This window comes from Epinephelus moara, chromosome 12 (assembly GCF_006386435.1).
Source record: "Epinephelus moara isolate mb chromosome 12, YSFRI_EMoa_1.0, whole genome shotgun sequence".
Lineage (NCBI taxonomy): Eukaryota > Metazoa > Chordata > Actinopteri > Perciformes > Serranidae > Epinephelus > Epinephelus moara.
The window spans coordinates 19896718-19915490 of NC_065517.1; the positions used below are offsets into that span (position 1 = coordinate 19896718).

Consider the following 18773-nt stretch of genomic DNA (forward strand, 5'->3'; position numbering starts at 1 on the left):
AATATCAGTGGCCAAAATGTTCAGTGGGAAATATGCCAAAAAAAAATACATTTTTAGCGTATTAAATAGCTTAATATTGTGTGATCTACTGTATAAGATATGTTGCAAAGAAAAGTTAAATACAAACTTATTCTATGCAGACCAGATTTGGGGATATTAATTACCAACGGATCTGTTTATCCATCGAAACCATACAGAGTGCGCCCTGCCTCTACAGAGCATACGCCACATCCTCAGCAGTCAGGGTCTTCCTCTTAGTGTTCTTGATGTAGTTAGGTGACGGCATCATGGATCACATTCTCCAGGAAGACTTTAAAACACACAGCAGGTCTCCTCATAGATCAGACTAAAGATATGCCTGACCCCACAGCGAGCCAGACAGTGGATAGCTGGCTAAGTGATTTCCAGTGGCGCTTGCTGCACTGAATCCTTTTCCTCCTTTGCCTCTTTGACTAAACCTGTGATTAGTCACTTGGTTCAACAGGCTTCTTCTTCATTTAGCTTATTTTCAAGTTGTTTAATCTGAAGTTTGGAGTCTATTTAAAATATATGTCTAGTAGTTTCTGTATAAAGCTGGAATTCGGTAATTGGCCATCAAAAAAAAAAAGTCTAGCGTAGACCCTGTCATAAGGTTTAAATGTTTTTTCACTTGTTTTGTCTTTCTGGTTGAGTTTGTGGTCTTTTGCCTGTGTAACCACACCTACCAGAGATGTCAGGGTGGCGCTGACCACTCCATGAGTATACTTATCACTGCAGCAAGGTGAGAATTTTAAAGTGGACCTATTATGTTCTTCTTCAGGTTCATACTTCTATTCTGAGTTTCTACTAGAACATGTTTACACGTTTTAATGGTCAAACACAATTTATTTTTCTCTTACTATCTGTGCTGGAACACCTGTGTTTACCCTCTGTCTGAGACTCTGCATTCTAGCGTTTGTCTCTTTAAGTCCACCTCCTGAAAAAGCTCAGTCTGCTCTGATTGGTCAGTGTTTTCAGGTCCTCTGCATCTTGGTGTTTCTGTACTGTCATTGTAGCATGGGGAAATGACTGGAGCACTTTCTACCCTGTATAGATCACTAATAATAGCTTTTAAGCACAACTGACATGTTCAAGCAGGAGTATGATCTGAAATATGGGAGAAATTAACAACATAGGCAACCAAGATTACAACTGACAATGTAACTTTATAAATATGACAGAAAATAAGAAAAAAAGCATAAGAGGTCCCCTTTAAACTATGTCAGCTGGCGTAAGGCTGCTTTGAAATGTTAACTACATTGAGATTTCACGCTAAGATGGCTTTTTACTGTCTGATAATACATTTTCAATGTCATAAACTGAAAGGCTGTTACTGTGGTTGAGGGTGTGTAAATTGTTTCCTTTGTGTCACACCATGTGGCATCAAATCATTCACACAAATGTGAAAATGGAGGGCTGCAAACAGGTAATTACCAACATGCATGACCTATTGAAAGCCTATCAAACAACACTGTATTCACAGGAGAGCCAACTGCAATAAAAGAACTCGGTTCACTTTCCAGATTGTCAGCTGGTAGCAAATGGGTTCACCATTACGCTCCCAGGAGAGAAATAAATTCAAAACTAAACACAGTCAAAGCAGGATGTAGCAGGAAATTTGCCAACTTCGAGGTTCAGTAATTCAATTTAGGACTTTCTGTAAATTGGTTGATGTGAAGAGGGTGCCAGATTTAACTGAGAGGAGAGCGGTACAATAGCGTAGCGAGAGCCAAGTTTGGATTTGTTGGCACAAGTGAGTTTGCCCCTTTTATCTGAGACACAGCGCTACAGCTCTGGCTTCGGGCTGCCTTTGTACTGAGCATGCATGTGAACAAATGTTCTGTAGACGATCATCAACAAATCATTTCGCAGGTCTCCACCTTTTCTGCTTTCTGAACGCCTGCCCAGGACTTAACTGCATGGATGGATGAACTTGTATCAAAGTAGTGGAGCTTAATGTCTTTTGGGAACAGAGGGCTCGAGAAAATCTCTTCAAAATTCACATTTAGGGCCTGATAGATTATATATGACTAATTATGTAGTACCCAAGCAGAAACACGTTTAAAAATACACTATTTTTATTCGGCTGGACCGAATACTATATCCACCCACTGATGACTTTTATCTGAACCCTTAAAAGAATACTCCGACGATTTGGGAGTTATGCTCTTTCTCTATCATTTTCATATTGAGACAACATGATCAATATCTTTTTCGTGTCTGTACGTCCAGTGGCTGGGTCTCAGCGGTTAGCATTGCGCTTATAGGGGGTCAGTACGTCCTGCGCTGTGATCCGCGGAGGGATACACCGGTGAGCAGGCACAGGCACAGACGTAGCCTGTAAACAAAACTCAGCTGTTTATTTAGCCTAGCAATATCTCTCCGGACTATAGTACCTGCAGAGCCATAGCTGTTTGAGCCGGAGTATACAGATGAGGAACTCCAGGTGTTGGATGCTTAGTTTGCTTTTACCGAGTGACCTAGCATACCTGTCCCAGAGCCAGCTGCAGCTGTTGCTCACTGGTGTATCCCTCTGCACAGGACGTAAACACACTATAGTTCTGTGTATCAAACTTCTTCTAAAACGACTAAAAAGGACTCGTTTTTTGAATTAATGTTTAAACATGCTTGTTTTAAATGTACGTGCAGAAATGCCAGCTTCAGGGTTTCTGTAACGTTTATTTGTTCACTTAGGGTAGGGTACTGACCCCCTATAAGCGCAATGCTAACCGCTGAGACCCAGCCACTGGACGTACAGACACAAAAAATATCGATCATGTAGTCTCAATATGAAAATGACAGAGAAAGGGCATAAGTCCGAAATCATCGGAGTATTCCTTTAAACACACGTTTGCAAACAGTTGTATTTAGAAGATTTTTTTTTTTTTCATTTTAAACACTGTCCACGCAGCTGCTAATTTTAGCATGTCTCTATGGCATGAACCTAAAGTTGTAGAGACTTGAATTGCTGGAGATTGACTAGAAAATTGTCGTGAATTCATGTTTTCCTGTGATCACACAATAACAGCAAACATGTTTAAGTCAATAGCATTCAACAGGGACATAAGAATGACACAAAATTAAATTGAAGCAATGTTCAACGAGATGCATGACAAGCGAGTTTGAAATTTCTTACTGTACTAAAAAATACACAATTTAAAGGTCCAGTATGCAGGATTTAGGGGATGTATTAGCAGAAGTTAAATATAATGAGTACATTTTCTTTAGTGTATAATCACTTGAAAATAAGAATTGTTGTGTTTTTGCTACCTTGGAATGAGCTGTTTATGTCTACAAAGGCAGTCCACGTTTCTACAGTAACCCTAAACGGACAAATATAACACTAGCTCTAGATAGAACCATTTACATTTTTGTGTTTTCAGGTCAGCCACCATAGTTAGCAGCCCCTCTGCAACAAGCGGGGCTTAAGAAACACTGTTTTGTTTTTCACATGAAACTGCTTTATTCTGTGTTTTCATTGGTTTAAATTACAGGGTTTGTTTGCTTTGGACAAGAAGAGACCTCTGCGGATAATTTGCCTCCCAGTAAAAACTTCCTAAAAGTCGGCATCTTAAGTTATCAGAGAAAGACGGTAAGTGCACATTAGCAGGTGCTGAGCTAGAGGCCTGTCTCTGATGAGCCAAACAGCTTAGAAAAAACACTGATTTCTCACGTGAAACTGATTTTTTCTGTGTTTTTACTGGTTTTAATTACCTAGTCTGGTTATTTTGGAGAGGAAGAGACCTCTTGAGATAATTCGGCTCCTGGTAAATACCTCCTAAATGCCTGCATCTAAAGTTATCAGAGTAAGACGGTGAGCACACATTAGCAGGTGCTGTGCTAGAGGCCTGTCTCTGATGAGCCAAACAGCATAGAAAAAACCCTGGTTTGTAACATGAAACTGCTTTATTCAGTGTTTTTACAGGTTTTAATCATCTGATCCAGTTATTTTCGAGAGGAAGTGACCTCTATGGATAATTCAGCCCATGGTAAGAACCTCCTGTACAAATGAATACTAAAGGAATTCTAACCAGGATAAGTATGGCTGGTTGCAATCTGCAATCACCGCTAGATGCCACTGAATCACCTGAAGTCTTACACACTGGACCTTAATTTACTTTAATTATTTGGGAAAATCCAGATTTTTATTAGAACAAATACATCATTGGTTTGCTTTCTTCGGTCAATTTCAAACACCTCTGTAATATGTCCTTTACAGAAGAGAAGAAGAGAGGAGAGAAAAGAAGAAACTGGAGCTCTTTACACAACAGTGACATCACTTATTGTCAATGACATCATCACCAAGGGACCAGACACCAGTGTCACATCTGAGCTAGTCTTCGTGGTTCAGCCTCAGGACACGTACGTAAAGGACACAAGACTGTGTGTGTGTGTGTGTGTGTGTGTGTGTGTGTGTGTGTGTGTGTGTGTGTGTGTGCCTGTCTGCAGGGGACACAGGTGACACAGTGAAGCGTCGTCTCTCGTGTCACTTCAAACAGTGGAGTGTTTGATACCAGACACCTGATCTTTCTCTCTCGCTCACCACACTCTCACACTTTCTCTCACACACACACACACACACACACACACACACACACAAAGTTTGATACGAGGTGGTAGATACAATGCGGGTGCCCAAGGGTGCTCTTTGCTCCTGCTCAACAGTACGTAGGAGCTCCAATACCTCGGTGGTTTTGTTAAGTGGACTGGGAGAAACAGATAGTTAAGTATTTACCTTTGTAACTTGGTTGAGTGGGCAAGCTTTGGCGTGGCCGTAACAGATACACATCCCTCCGACTGAGATGTCCTTAATGGAATAATAGTACTGAAAAATAACAGACAGGAAGTGAGAATATGTGATAATACAACAGTGTTAATGAGCACTTTAGCAGTTAAACAGGCAGAATTAGAACTAGACTGCTCTCTTTTATCTCAGTGGTGATTACACTTTAAAAAGGACATCCTGACCTAACAGATGATGTCATGATGGTGTGCCGAACTTCACACCTGGGGATGTGTTGAACAGCAGTACCAGTAAATGATAAATGGCTGCATTTAGATAGCACTTTTAACCAAATTGTTCTACAATTTGCCAGTTATTCACCAACTCACACACACAGATGGCAGCGAGCCACAATGCAAGGTGTTGGCCTGGTGCTGAGCATCGAGAGCAATTTGGGGTTCAGTTTCCAAGGACGCTTTGGTTATGTTCAGACAGAGGCTGGGTATCATTTAGAAAACTACAATGTCATTACCCTTGAAGTGATACGGTACCAATAGAGTCCTTTATTCCATACCCATAATGTGAATGGAGTGGCGTGTAGTTTAGCCATTGTTTTGGAGACATCTTCGCACGCTGAACTGCCAACTCCGTCAAACAAACCATGTTCGACTTCCACACAACACAGACTGTATGGGTGGTAGCTGCTGCTGCATAAGTGTGAGCTCCGAGGAGAGTTGGAAGAGTTCGCCTGGCCGCATTCACACAATGACAGCGCTAACTGTAACATTAGCTGTGGAATGCTAACAGTTATGAACGGGTTTAGTGACAGAGTCAAGCCGTTTCTATGTCTATGTTGTACATTATCACTGCTGCTGCATCAGCTCACACTCATTGGGAGGACTGTTCACTGGGATGAGAACGGTTCCACAGACGGCAGCAACAGAAAGTTTGCTGATCAGGTGGGGAGTCTGAATGGTCTGGGATCAGACCCCCCCGTGCAAAAAGGATCAAATGCAGGATGTGTTTGAGTGGAGACGTCTTAATACTGCTTGGTACTGGGTTATTTCGGTCGATACTTTCAAAGGTATTGAGTACTAACACCCAGCCCTAGTCAGACTGAAGGCGAATCAGATTTGTTTCTCAAATCATACCTTTATTTAGTTATTTGCAAGTGAACAAATCTGATTTGTGTTTCAAGACATCACCAGCCAATTTGCATTGGTTCCTGTGGTAATGACGCTAGGGTCAGTAACTACGTAGCGAAACTGGTGATGCCGCCTTCCAATGCAGAAGAGTGACAAAAAGAGGTCCATCATTTCGCCCTCCAAAAAATAGCCCTTTCAAGTCAGTGCATAAGTCCTTCGTCGCACCCGCCACGCTGTCTTCCATAGCGCTCTGCTAGTAGCAGCATAGATTCTGCTCAGCACTTTCGTCACTCTGGATTTGAGGTTGTTGTGTGTCGCATTCAAAGACAGTTTGAAATACGATTTGAGTGACCAGACCTTCTGGACTGAGACGCAACTGTAGAGAGCGCATTTCATACCACCTCCAAATGTGATTTGGATCCAATTAGCATGTTATGTGTTTTTGTTTTTGTTTTGTTTTTTACTGTCCAGATACCAAAATCTTTGTTTCGGTACCAATACCAATATGAATTTCGATACTTTTCGATACTCTTCGGTACTTTTCCTAAAGAAAAGTCCTTTTGGATGCAAACCTTTAGAACAATAAATAGTAGGGGTGTAACGGTACCAAAAACATCGTGGTTCGATAAGTACCTCGGTACGGACGTCACGGTTTGGTAACTCAAATGTTCCACCAAGTTTGTGTTGTCTCGTGATGTCTCCCTTTGCGAGGCAGACTTTCTCTTGTCTTTTTTCACGTGCGCCAGCTGCGAATGTTGATACAGGTGTTGTCATACACACCACTTGTGCAATCTGTGCTCCAATAGGAACAAGAAAGGCGTTTGTGTGCATAAATGAGTAAAATAAATTAACTAAATTAATGAATTGAATCAGTTTCAAAGTACCAGTATTTTCCAAATGCAGTATAGTACCGTTTGGAATACTCTAGTACCGCGGTACTATTTTAGTACCGGTATACCGTGCAACACTACTGTCCAGACTTTCTAAAATCAACCTGGATATCCCAAAAAATGGATTTGAGAGTCTGAACAAGGCCTCAGACATGTGGAGCTCAGGTTCGACCCCTTCAGAACTACAGCTGCCCACAATCTTCACAATTGCCAACTTCCCCACCTTTTTGGAGCTCTGCTTCTTGACTCACACATCAAACAGTCATAATTACAACATCTCACTCGCAGATGTTGGTGCCTTGATTTCAGTTGATTTAGTTTCATTTTCAACAAACAAAAGAACCTGGGAGTCTGAAGTGAGGTCAAAGACTACTGATGCCCCGTTCCACACACATTTCCTACATGCTTGCTCAAGTAAAATCTGTTCAACCCTTTCTGTCATCATCATCATCATCATCATCATCATCATGTAATTAAATTAGTTATTAAATGATAAGTGAAAAATTAATCAAATAAAAATGCAACTTACAAAAAAATGTCTCAATATAATATAAACAATATACACTAGTCAAGATAAATGACACAAGTTTTCATAAAAGTTATTCACATTAAACTAATCCCATGGTTACAATAAAGTTTCTGCTATTTCCATGTTTCAGCTGTTAAAACAGAATCAACATTATGAAGCATATATTACCTCTGAATAAAATAAATATAACATAATTTAGTCACTCTTTACCTATGTGTTCCTGGCAGATATCTCTAATTTCCAAAAGAACAGAAGCGAACATAAGAGTGTGCTGAGCCTCACCCGTCTCGTCACAATAGGATCAATATCTTTCGGGTCACGGAGTGTCAGAGTCATGAGGTCAGCGTTCAGCGTTCTGATTCGCTGGAACACCAGCCTGATGTAGCGGGCGGAGGTGAAGTTCAGCAGGGTCGGGGAGGGGTCATCCGCACTGGGCCGGCCATTGATCAGAGACGTGTGGATCTATACACAGACAGACAGGTAAGTGGTGACACGGAGCAGCAGAGTTAACGTGAGAGACTGTGCTGAGGCATTAAAGGTGCTTTTAGTTGCTCGCAGTGGCAGATGGCGGAGGGAGTGAGAAGCGTCTTCAGTGAAGCCAAAGAGACAACAAACATAAACAGATCGGAAGGAGGAGGAGGAGGAGAAGTAGCAACAAGCTTGTTGTAACAGGAAGTGTTGTTTACTATCTTAAATTTCAAAAAGACTTGCATAAGCTAAAAAGTCAAGACTTTGAAATGGAGGCTCCAAATCTCTTAAACTGTGGTGTTAGTTGTTTTCAGTCACTAAGTCATGTTTAATTAGATAATAATATAAGTGAAATTTAAAAGGATGTTTAATGTAACACCTTTAATTAAAGAAGTACAGCTTCCATAACGGGTGAGGAAAGAGAATAATGTGTGTGTTGTACTGTGGTGCCAAGAGAAAAATTAAGCATACAGATTTCAGATGTTATTCTAAAGGATGTGATACGGTGGTGCCACCAACCACTTGAACAGGGTCCCTACAGCTTTATGACATTTTAAGACGTTTTAATGCCACTCAGAATAAAATTTAAGACCAATTTTATACTGCCCATTACAGAGGACAAAAAAATGACCAACATCAATTATGTTGGGAGGAGGCAAACTTTTGCCCACATGTTTATTGTTGCATAAAAAATGACTTCTTCATCGAGTGGTGGACAAAAGGGTAGAACAGAACTTGCAAATATTTTGCTTTGCTTTCTGTCGTGGCAAGTTTGACAAACCTTTTGCATAAAAAACATGGAGCCTCAAAGCCATAAAATCTTGGTTGAATAGACAGTTGTCCTTGAATTTGCACTTCCCAGTGTCATCCAAGCTACAGTAACAGCTAGCTAGCAGACAGTGGATCAACTGCTCTGGGCATCGCGGCTGAGATCAAAATTTAAGTGTTGTTGGTTCAACTATCCTGATCTGTGTGACGTTAATGCAAGAGGCATTTGGTCAATTATTTAAGAAATAAAGATCTTTCCAGTTATTTTGAGATTTTACAATGCAACGTCAGGAAAAAATGATTAATAAAATCCTACTTCCAATGTCTTTGCATTTTTAAGACCTTTAAAAGATTGATTTAAGACATTTTGATACCAATTAAGGCCTTATTATAAGATTAAAGAATTCAATGCCTTTCAAGACTTTCCAAGGATCTGCAGGAACCCTGGTAAAGAGCAGTAAGGTGGCTGGAAATGGAAACTTTTAAAGGAATCTTGAAAAGAAGCAGTACTAGTACAAGCAGTGTGCAAAAACTGTGGTGTTTCGTTGAAATAAAAAATGAAAGAGACAAAATCAAAACCCCAGGAAGTTTAACAAAAACAAGTTATAGCTGTAAGAAAACAGATAGACCCTGAAGCCTCACCACAAGCTGCCGTCTACCACTACAGACCAGTGACTGGCCTTTAATAACCTTTCCAGCCTCACCTAACTGGAACCAACTAACTGCTCAGGTAAACATACATTTAAATACACAATTAGAACAAAGCCTTCACCTCAGAATTCCCTGCTACAACACACACACACACACACACACACATTTCTTTTTTATAGGCACACACACAACCCATTAGTGGACCAACTTTCATAAAAAAAGTTATTTCCCCTTTCCTATACAATGTGTCAGCGCTCAGTCAATCACTGTTTGGACTAATTGCGGACACCTGCCACAATTGCCACCCTGTTGTGTAACACAAGAGCACTGCCACTTTTAAATACAGCAGGGTTTATATACGTCACTGCAGATAAGGTACAGCACATGGATGTATTATACAACCAGGTTGCACATCGTTTCACACCGTTTTGAGGACACATGATGTTCAGCCTGGAAACTGTAGCAAAGCAGTGCACACCATCTTCAGATTCAATGTGATCCTGTTTTCATTTTGCTGATTGAGCAGGTGAGACAAAGAAAGAGACATACATTAACTCAGTAGGTCTGAACTCTTTTAACAGATCCTAATCTTGTTTAACATAAATAAAACTACACAACCTTAAAAAGTTTGATAATGGACATCAATGCCAGGGCCCTGAGAGCTCAACGGACCACAAATTATAAAAATACATCCAAATAGACACAACACATGCGCAGCATTTAGAGAACAAAAACTCAACAGCACCCAAAAACATTGACTTGTCGACATGTGCGCAGCATTTCGAAAAAGTGCTGCAAGAAGCTCACAACACAACGGAAACTGTTTTCAGGGGAGACTAAAAACTGATGCACACAGCTAGGACAGGCTTGTTGTTGCCACGGCTTGTCGTTTATGAAGTTACTAAAGTTGGTTATCAGTCATTGTGATTGCATGATTTTAAGAAAATAATGACAAGCAAAAGGCTAAAGCTAGGTTAGCAGGAGACATCTGCAACAAGATTAAAATTAAAGATTAAAAAGACCAAAAAACTAGGTTATTTTCTAACATGGATAATGACAACAATGCAGCAGCATCCGCTGTGTCTCCCAGCCATGTGCATCACTTTTTAGTGGGAACAGTGGGAACAGTGTTGTGAGCATAGACTGTACAGTGACATCACGTATTGGCTTGTGGATCCTCAAATTCGGCATTTGGCTGTTGCAATCTTGGATTTTAAGAGCCAGAGGTGACCAAATTTGGACAAGAAGGTGGCTGCGTGGAGGAGCAAGGGGTGGATCTGATTCATAGACTGTAGCACACTGTGTCAAAGTGGCCATGCCCTTTTTAACATGTAACTTTAAACAGTTGAGCCCCAACCCTCACCTATGGTTATGAGCTCTAGGTAGTGACCAAAAGAATGAGTTCGCGGAAACAAGTGGCTGAAATGAGCTTCCTCTGTGGGGTGGCTGGGCTCAGCCTTAAAGACAGGGTAAGGAGTTCGGACATCTGGAGGGAGCTCGGAGTAGAGTCGCTGCTCCTTTGTGTCAAAAGGAGCCGGCTGAGATGGTTCGGGCATCTGATCAGGATGCCTTCTGGAAGTGTTCTGGGCACGTCCCACTGGTAGGAGGCCCCGGGGCAGACCCAGAACACGCTGGAGGGATTACATATCTCGTCTGGCCTGGGAACACCTCGGGATTCCCCCCTACAGTTGCCATGAATGTGGAAATTAGCAATGGAGACCAAAACCATTTTTGTACCATTTTTGCTGTGAGTGTGGGCCAGCCTTAAGTGGCTATTCAAGGAACTGCAGTTTTTGGCACTTGCACGATGGCGTCATTTTCAGCCCCAGAGCTTGCCGCTTTGTTGTGAGCTTCTTGCAGCGTTTTCTCTAAATGTTGCTGATGTTTCTAAATTTGCTTGTGTTGTCTATAAGCACGTGTTTTCTTAATTTGCAGTGCGTTGACCTCTTAAAGCCACCATACATCATGGTGTCCTGACAAACGAAAATAACTGATGAGGCCCAGTCCAAGATTACTGTAATACAAAATGAGGCTTCTGTCCGCAGAGTGTGTTGCTTCTCTGCATCAGGACACCTTATACAGTAACATGTTGCTGTTACTGGAAGACACTTTCATTTTGAAACTGACATTTTGTATTGTAACTTCCCTGCTTTACCACTAAATCGGTGTAGAGAAAAATAAACACGAATTTATATTCTGCATCACCGATAATCAACACGCAGCCACATAACAAGGAGTGTGAGGTCCTGTCTGCCTGCATGTCTGTCCATCTGTCTGTCTCACAAATGTGGCCAAAAGCAACATTTGGGATCTGCGAAAAAGTCTTACAGAGTGGGCTGTCCATGTGTGCGTGTGTGTGCGTGTGTGTGTGTGTGTGTGTCAAGGGGGAACACTTGATGGGTGCAAGCTGCACACTTGGAAGTAACGAAGGAGACGGTTGTGTATGTGTGCGTGTGTGATGAGTGGTGGGGTGACATTGTGAATGTGTGTGCGATGCTGTGACACATCGCCTACGACTCATTATGGTTTCACTGTGATCAGACGGCTGGGGAGCTGTCAACCACACACACACACACACACACACGCACACACACGCACAGTTCATGCACACATTCAGACACCTCCGTCGTTACTTGCAGCTCTTGACATCTCCCAGCTCGCACCCCCTCGAGCGCTCCCCCGCAGGACACAGACACACAACACACAAGGAGACACACCGAACACGCTTCTATGCAAGCACGCACACCGGCACCCATGTAAACGCGTATACATATTCAGACAGGCATCAACAATTAATGGCCTGTGTGGGAGATGTAGATGTGCGATTAATTTGTTTTCGCTGCAAGTGTGTTTGTGTGTGAGTGTGTGTGTGTTTTTCTTTCTCTTCATTAATGTCAGTAATAGCAGGCTTGCCCCTCTGTTCTTACTGGGTGCAATCACACACACAGCTGATCAAAGCGACATAACAGTAAATAGTGGTGTGAACACGTGTGTGTCAGTGTGTGCTTGCTATCAGTGATTAAAATTATATTAATAGTTCTGCATATTTGAACAGAAATAGAGCCACTTTTTGGGAAATGAGCTCCAATCTTTTTAGTTTTAAACCCAACATGTAAAGTTTTTCCTTTCTTTTCTATATTTTATGATTTTTTGTCATGATTTCATACAGTTTGACCTGGTGCTGCATGTTGAGCTCTGAATTCATTTTCACAGGTTATGGTTATTACACATGTTCACTACTGTAGCAACAACTCTGCTCCTGAGATTCCCCTTCAGACCTGTCGCTCTCAGCACCTCCAGACATTCCCTGACTCTGACCATCACCTGCCTGCACACTTAATCCAGGGCTACAGCTATCGAAAATTTTAGGAATCAAGTATTCTACCAATAGTAAATATACAAAAGAGAAAATAAGACGGGTCACTTAAATGAACAACTGATTGGTAACATTTTTACTGCTTAAACTGCAACAATAATTAGGCAACTGCTGCTTACACCACCTGATATTTTGATTTTTGGGGTGTTTTATGGATCACTGTGTGGGGAGTACTGTAGGCGGGTGGGTGTGCATGTTTTTGTGTCTGTGACTGTCATAATAATAATAATAATAATAACATGCATGAAGCTTGGCTTTTCATAATTTGACCGCAGCATATTATTTTCTGTGGTCATGTCCTTATAAGGGTACTTTGAGTGTATGAGTATGTGTGAATGAACTGTGGTGAACTTCCCAACTTACCAGTGCCTAGATATCCTGATAACTCTGATTTATGTCATCCAGCAAAGTTTCACTGGCTCTTACGCTGTTGCTCGAACTACAGGCTGTACTTCAACATTTTCTTATTGCCCACCACCCAGGCTGCCACCACGAACACAAAGAGTATAGTAGCAGATCAAGAGACAGACCCGCCCGTCTCTCTCAAACTCGGAACGAAATCCGATCAAGTGGTAAAATGAGCCAGTGCTGATTGATTATTTATCAAGATTATGTTGCCTATTTCTACATTGTTTTTAGAAACATATTTTAGTGCACTGTTTAGCTGTAATAGCGAGAGTTTGTGAACAGGAAGTGGGTGCCATACTGTTTCCTGCACGGTGAAAACGGTGGCCCAAAAAACTGAGATCAAACAGTAAAACTAAGCAGCACTGGTCAAATATAAACCAAGATACTTTATTGAATGGCTATTTCTCCAAAACATGTTTCGCCTTACTGTACGAGATCGAGATTGTTTCTTGCCAGCCAGCTGCCATAGTTTCAAACGGACGTGTTCGCATTATCTCACCCACTAGCAGGGGGCGTTTATTGGTCTGGAGCGACGCAGTGCATTCTAGTAGTTGCTGGTTTTCTCCCTCTTGAGCAAAAGCGTACTGATTCTCTGTTTTCTCTTGTTCTGTAGCACCAATTTCAAAAGTGCTTGCTACTTTCTACTGCGAAGACAGCCTAGTTTTATTAAAAGGCCATCTTTCCAGCAGTGAAGTACTTCTTTACGTTAGCTTAGTTTTGCTCAAGAAAATAAACACAGTAAGTAAAAGGCTGCAATCAATTTGGAAATGTTTGTCAAATGTTTGTCAAGCAGCTTTCTGTCCCTGCAGTTTATGTATATGAACCATAGACTGTAGCTATATAAAGATGAGCGTAACGCATTGTGTCACAGTTATAATCATTCATGCAAAACACAGTACGCTGTATATAGTAATGTTGACTAAAGGAAGCTTTGATTCAGATAATTTGCATCCATGATTTTCAGTTATTGAGTTACTTCAGTCTCTCACGGAATCGCTTACTCCCTGTTTACAATGGTTTCCTGCCCATGTTTTGTTTTTTTTTATGAATTTGTCTGCCTCCCTAACTGCTTATCTGTTACTAAAGACAAAGAAAACTGCCTTTTACCTTACCTTCTCTGTATCCAGCTACACTTAAATTACACTATTTTTAGAATTAGATTCCAGTGGTGGCTGTAGTACTGTTGCCGACTAGTGTGAACCAAACCCTTTCAATAACTCCAGCGTTTTTAAGTCCAAAAGTCAAAATTCATAGGAAAAAAAAAGATAGATGTAATCATTTCCAAACTTTAAAACATGTTTTTATCTAATGAAACATTCTGCTTCAATCCATATTTGTTGGCGTTTAGCCTTTCAGAAACAACATTTTCACTGTGGTCAAGAAACTGTTTGCTCTCCCGCTTGCCACACACAAAAGGGAGGCACACACCTGCATTAAAGAGGCGGTGCAGCAGCAAGCACCATAAATTACATTTATATAACCGCAGTAACAAAAAAAAAATGACTTCCTGCTGACAGTGCTGGAAAGACTAACTCATTTAATCTGATGAATCACCTCCTGAACAGATGCTTCGAGCATACAACCCCACTTTGCAGGTGAAATTTTTAGTAACCCAAGTCGACCCAGCAATTCTATCACAATCAGAACACAGCTACACACAACCAAACTCAATTCAACCGTCCGCACCCCTCCGCACCTCTCATCCTGCATTCACCAAACNGCTTCGAGCATACAACCCCACTTTGCAGGTGAAATTTTTAGTAACCCAAGTCGACCCAGCAATTCTATCACAATTAGAACACAGCTACACACAACCAAACTCAATTCAACCGTCCGCACCTCTCATCCTGCATTCACCAAACCCTTTTGAACCCAGTGCAATTTAAGATGACCAAGCACAACCCAACTCACTGTACCCTGCTCACCCAATCAAACCCCCCCCCTCATCAAACTTGACTCAACCATTTAATCTCAGCCTGAGTCAATCTAACCCACTAGAACCCTTCAAATCCACCCAAAACTAAGACAAACTCAACTCTACAATGCTACAAGTGTTACCTCTCCGTTCTCCAGAGGGTGAATCTTTGAATAAAAAGATGTGCAGATAACTTCATCATCTCTAGTGTAGGATGGAGGTCCAGTCCGTGGGTTGATGTTGAACCTTGTCAGGCACTCTGTTTCTGTGATGGCGTAGTACTGCCACGGGTCAAAGGTTACGCCGTCTATTGAACGCTCTAAGACCCAGTTACCTGTGGAAAAAAATTATGAGTGAAGAAAATAATGATGAAATGCTTTGAACGTGTGATGAGGAGGGAAGAAAAGATCAATAAAAAAATAATGATGGACATCCAAGACTGTGTTTAGGTCACCCTACTTAAAATACATAGAAAATTGACAGAACGTTCAATTGCACATGCTGTATTTCTTGATAGCTTAAACCAAAACTGTGATATTCCTCCCCCTGAATTGATCGAAAGTGAAGTGAAGGGAGTCCAGTCAATGGAAAAACCAAATCAGCAAATTAGATGGCACTAAACAGAATACATATAAACTGCTAACAACACTATGTAAGTATCAAGATACGCCATTCTTTTAATTTAAAAATTAGCTGATGCTTAAAATCTGACCATCTTTATATATTTTACCTCAAAGCTGGGCTAGACAGTTTAATTTGGCTTCATTGGGCCAAGATCCCATAATACATTTTGAGCATATTGTAAGGGAACTGAGAGAAAAACAGACTTCTGCGCCTTCCTTTGGCTCTGCTCTCAGGCTTTAGTAAATCTAGCCTTTGGAGACTTTGATCAATCACTGGTCATTACAGAAAGAGGGCATTACTACAGGCTGTTCTACTCAAGCAGATGCACCTGCATGTACCTTTAGTGAAAGCCTAATTTAATGCCAGAGAACTCTGCAGATACAGTTGCTAGTCGCTTCAAGTTCACCTTTATGAAGCTAACGTTAGCTAGAGCCTTGTATCACAGCATATCCTTCATCTCACTCCCTGCTGCTACAGACTGCCTCACCTGGACAAGAGCAGGCAGCAGCTCTGGAGACATCCACCTGGTCAGTTGCCAGAGCAACACAATTCCAGCCAGCACAAACCCCAGCCCAGGGGGACTGGACAGCCACAACTCTGCCGTATCAGCAAACTTTCTGTTGCTGCCATTACACAGGTTAGACCCAGCACTGCAGCTGTCCGCCAGCCTGCTGTTACACCTGGCGCTAAGAGGTTTGTGCTGGCTGAATTCAAGGCGCTACAGCCATCGACCAAGGTTCTTTCTCCAGAGCTGCTGCCTGCGCTCCTCCCAGGAAAGCAGTCCACAGCAGCAGGGAGCGAGGTGGAGGGACTGTGAGGTGGCTTGCTAGCTAATTCTTCATTTGTGGTCTCAACAGAGAGACAGAAGTGTGAGTGAATGTGTTGTGTGCAGCTCTACAATGAAACAAGACTACTGTACGACTTACTGTACGAAGCACTTGCATATGCCATGTGCATACAGGTTGCCTGGTGGGAGGGGCTTAGGACAGAGAGAGGGGAGCCATATTCTGCCTATTTTCTTTTTCATTTTTTTTGTGGACTCTTCCAGATTTCTGCCTACCCCAGCTGTAATGTTAATAGTTAAATAGCTGTTGGACTAACAGTTTTTTTCCCTTTACTCTTGTGGACTACACCAATCAGCCAAAACATTAAAACCACTAACAGATGTGGTAAATAACACTGACCATCTCGTTACAATGCAATGTTCTGCTGGGAAATCTTTGGTCCTGGCATTCATGTGGGTGCCACTTGAAGCACTTCAGTCATCCAAACACCGTTGTGGACCAAGTCCCTCCCTCATCGCAATTACACTCCTCGATGGCAGTAGCCCCCCTCCCCAGCAGAACATGAACCATGCCTCACCACAAAAACTACTCAAGAGTGCAAGGCATCAGCTTGGCCTCGAAAGTCCCCAGATCCCAGTCTGATCAACCATCCGTGGGACATGCCAGTACCCCACCTCACAACCGACAGGTCTCAAAGGATCCACTGCCAATGCCCCAGTGCCAGTAAAATAGTAACTTAGAGCAATGCACAGTAACATTTAAAGACAATAACTTTTCAGGATTGTTGATGTTTTGGATGCTGGGTTTTAAACTCAACCAAACATTGCACATAATGAACATTAACGATTACAGTAAAATTGCATTTTATTGAATGGAATCTTGAGCTTTCAAATTATTCTCAGCAGGAGGATCATGTGCTCAAATGACTGTAATTCCTATACTTAACCGTTCATAAGACAATGACTGAAAATAAGTCTGGAGCTGGCACTTTAATTACACAGTCATTGTTTCATTTTATAATCAAACCAGTAATGTTAACACCTAAAACTGTGTAAATGCAAATTATGAAGCAGAATGCTTACCTGGGCGAGGTGAGTTGGCTGCCTTTATGATCACATAGGCGATCTGGAAAACCTGGAAAACACAGAGAGGATAGATAAGGATGATAATATAATATACATAAAGGTACTGGCAGAAACAATTTTGATATCAGTTATATCAGTTAATCTCATTTTATTGGACCTGCTGTAATCTGCCATTATACTGTTGGTACTCTAATACAGCCAGGAGCGAAGAAGGCAGTACACTCCCCTTAAATTCACTTCAGCAACACTTTCAATGTAAAATAACATTTTTGGATCCACGTTCATATTAGTGTATTTCTTTCATGACAACTTACACCAGAACAAATACACGCACCTTGAATGAAATTGTTTTAAACTCACTTTGCTATCTTCTGTCACAGATATTAGAGCTGTTGTCTGAGATCACTCCCTTGTTTACTCACTCACAGCTCTTTAAATTAAAGACCCTCTGTTGTTTTCTCTATATTAAGCAGTCATCTGAGATTTAAGACACTTACAAATCATCATCATTTAAGGGCATCACTGATAGTTGTAATGTAGCACAACTGTTTCATCCATAAAATGTGGCAAATTGCATTATGGGATTGTTAGTGGAAAGCTTCCACTACTTTTTTTTGTTCCACGGCGGGGACTTTTAAGGGCACTGTAAATATGGTAAATATAAGGCACTATAAACCATTTCATCTGTTCTGTTGCTGAGGCAACAGCTATGGATCCCGTTTACTTCCTGTCAGCTACCAAGGAAACTAGAAAAGGGGGAAAGGACATGACGTCACTGACAGAGTTTGTATTTTGCATTGGAGCCAGACTTTGGTGCCACTTCTAACAAAGTTAATGGGGCGGGCATGACGAATGACACTATGACCCATCATATCTCTGTTAGTTCACCTTTGATTGAAAAATCCTTCCATAAAATTAAAGAACGCACATCACGTGATGCTGAAACAGATCATGGCTCTGTCCAACAGCTATATAACTCATCAGGGTTAGGTCCAACCTGTTATTACTCACCAGACTGCAATTATAACCAGGTCAGAAGGTAACTAGATGGCTAGCATTAGCCCTTCTGAGTAGTTTTAAATATCATATCAAAATGTAACAGTTTGACTGTTGGTTAGTTATTTATAATCAAAGACATTTAACGTCACTGCAGCCAACTCACTGGTCACTATTCATCTATTCTTTCAGGTAGGTAAATGATCCCATATGTAGTCTTACATGTTATTGGTGGTGTAGTTAGTCTGTCTATGTTGTTGTGTTCAAATAACTGTGCTTTGTTAAGACTGCGCGCATAAATGACAGCACTACTGTAACGTTAAACTGTCATTTATGCTAATGTAGCTCCCCAGCGATTTAAGCTTTAATTGTTCTAATTTTGACAATATAAC

The 18773-nt window shown here is 41.4% G+C and overlaps 1 protein-coding gene across 5 annotated transcripts in view; it reads right to left on the bottom strand.

The window, feature by feature from the left end:
* The window catches only part of lama2 (laminin, alpha 2), a 322377-nt gene that overhangs the window by 216185 nt on the left and 87419 nt on the right, over positions 1–18773 (bottom strand). For all 5 annotated transcript variants that reach the window (XM_050057581.1, XM_050057580.1, XM_050057578.1 and 2 more), the window contains exons 4-7: positions 17383–17434; positions 15035–15225; positions 7588–7767; positions 4754–4843 (exon numbers count right to left, since the gene is read on the bottom strand). In XM_050057581.1, coding sequence (XP_049913538.1) covers positions 4754–4843; positions 7588–7767; positions 15035–15225; positions 17383–17434 — 513 coding nt within the window. The remainder of the gene's footprint in view (positions 1–4753; positions 4844–7587; positions 7768–15034; positions 15226–17382; positions 17435–18773) is intronic.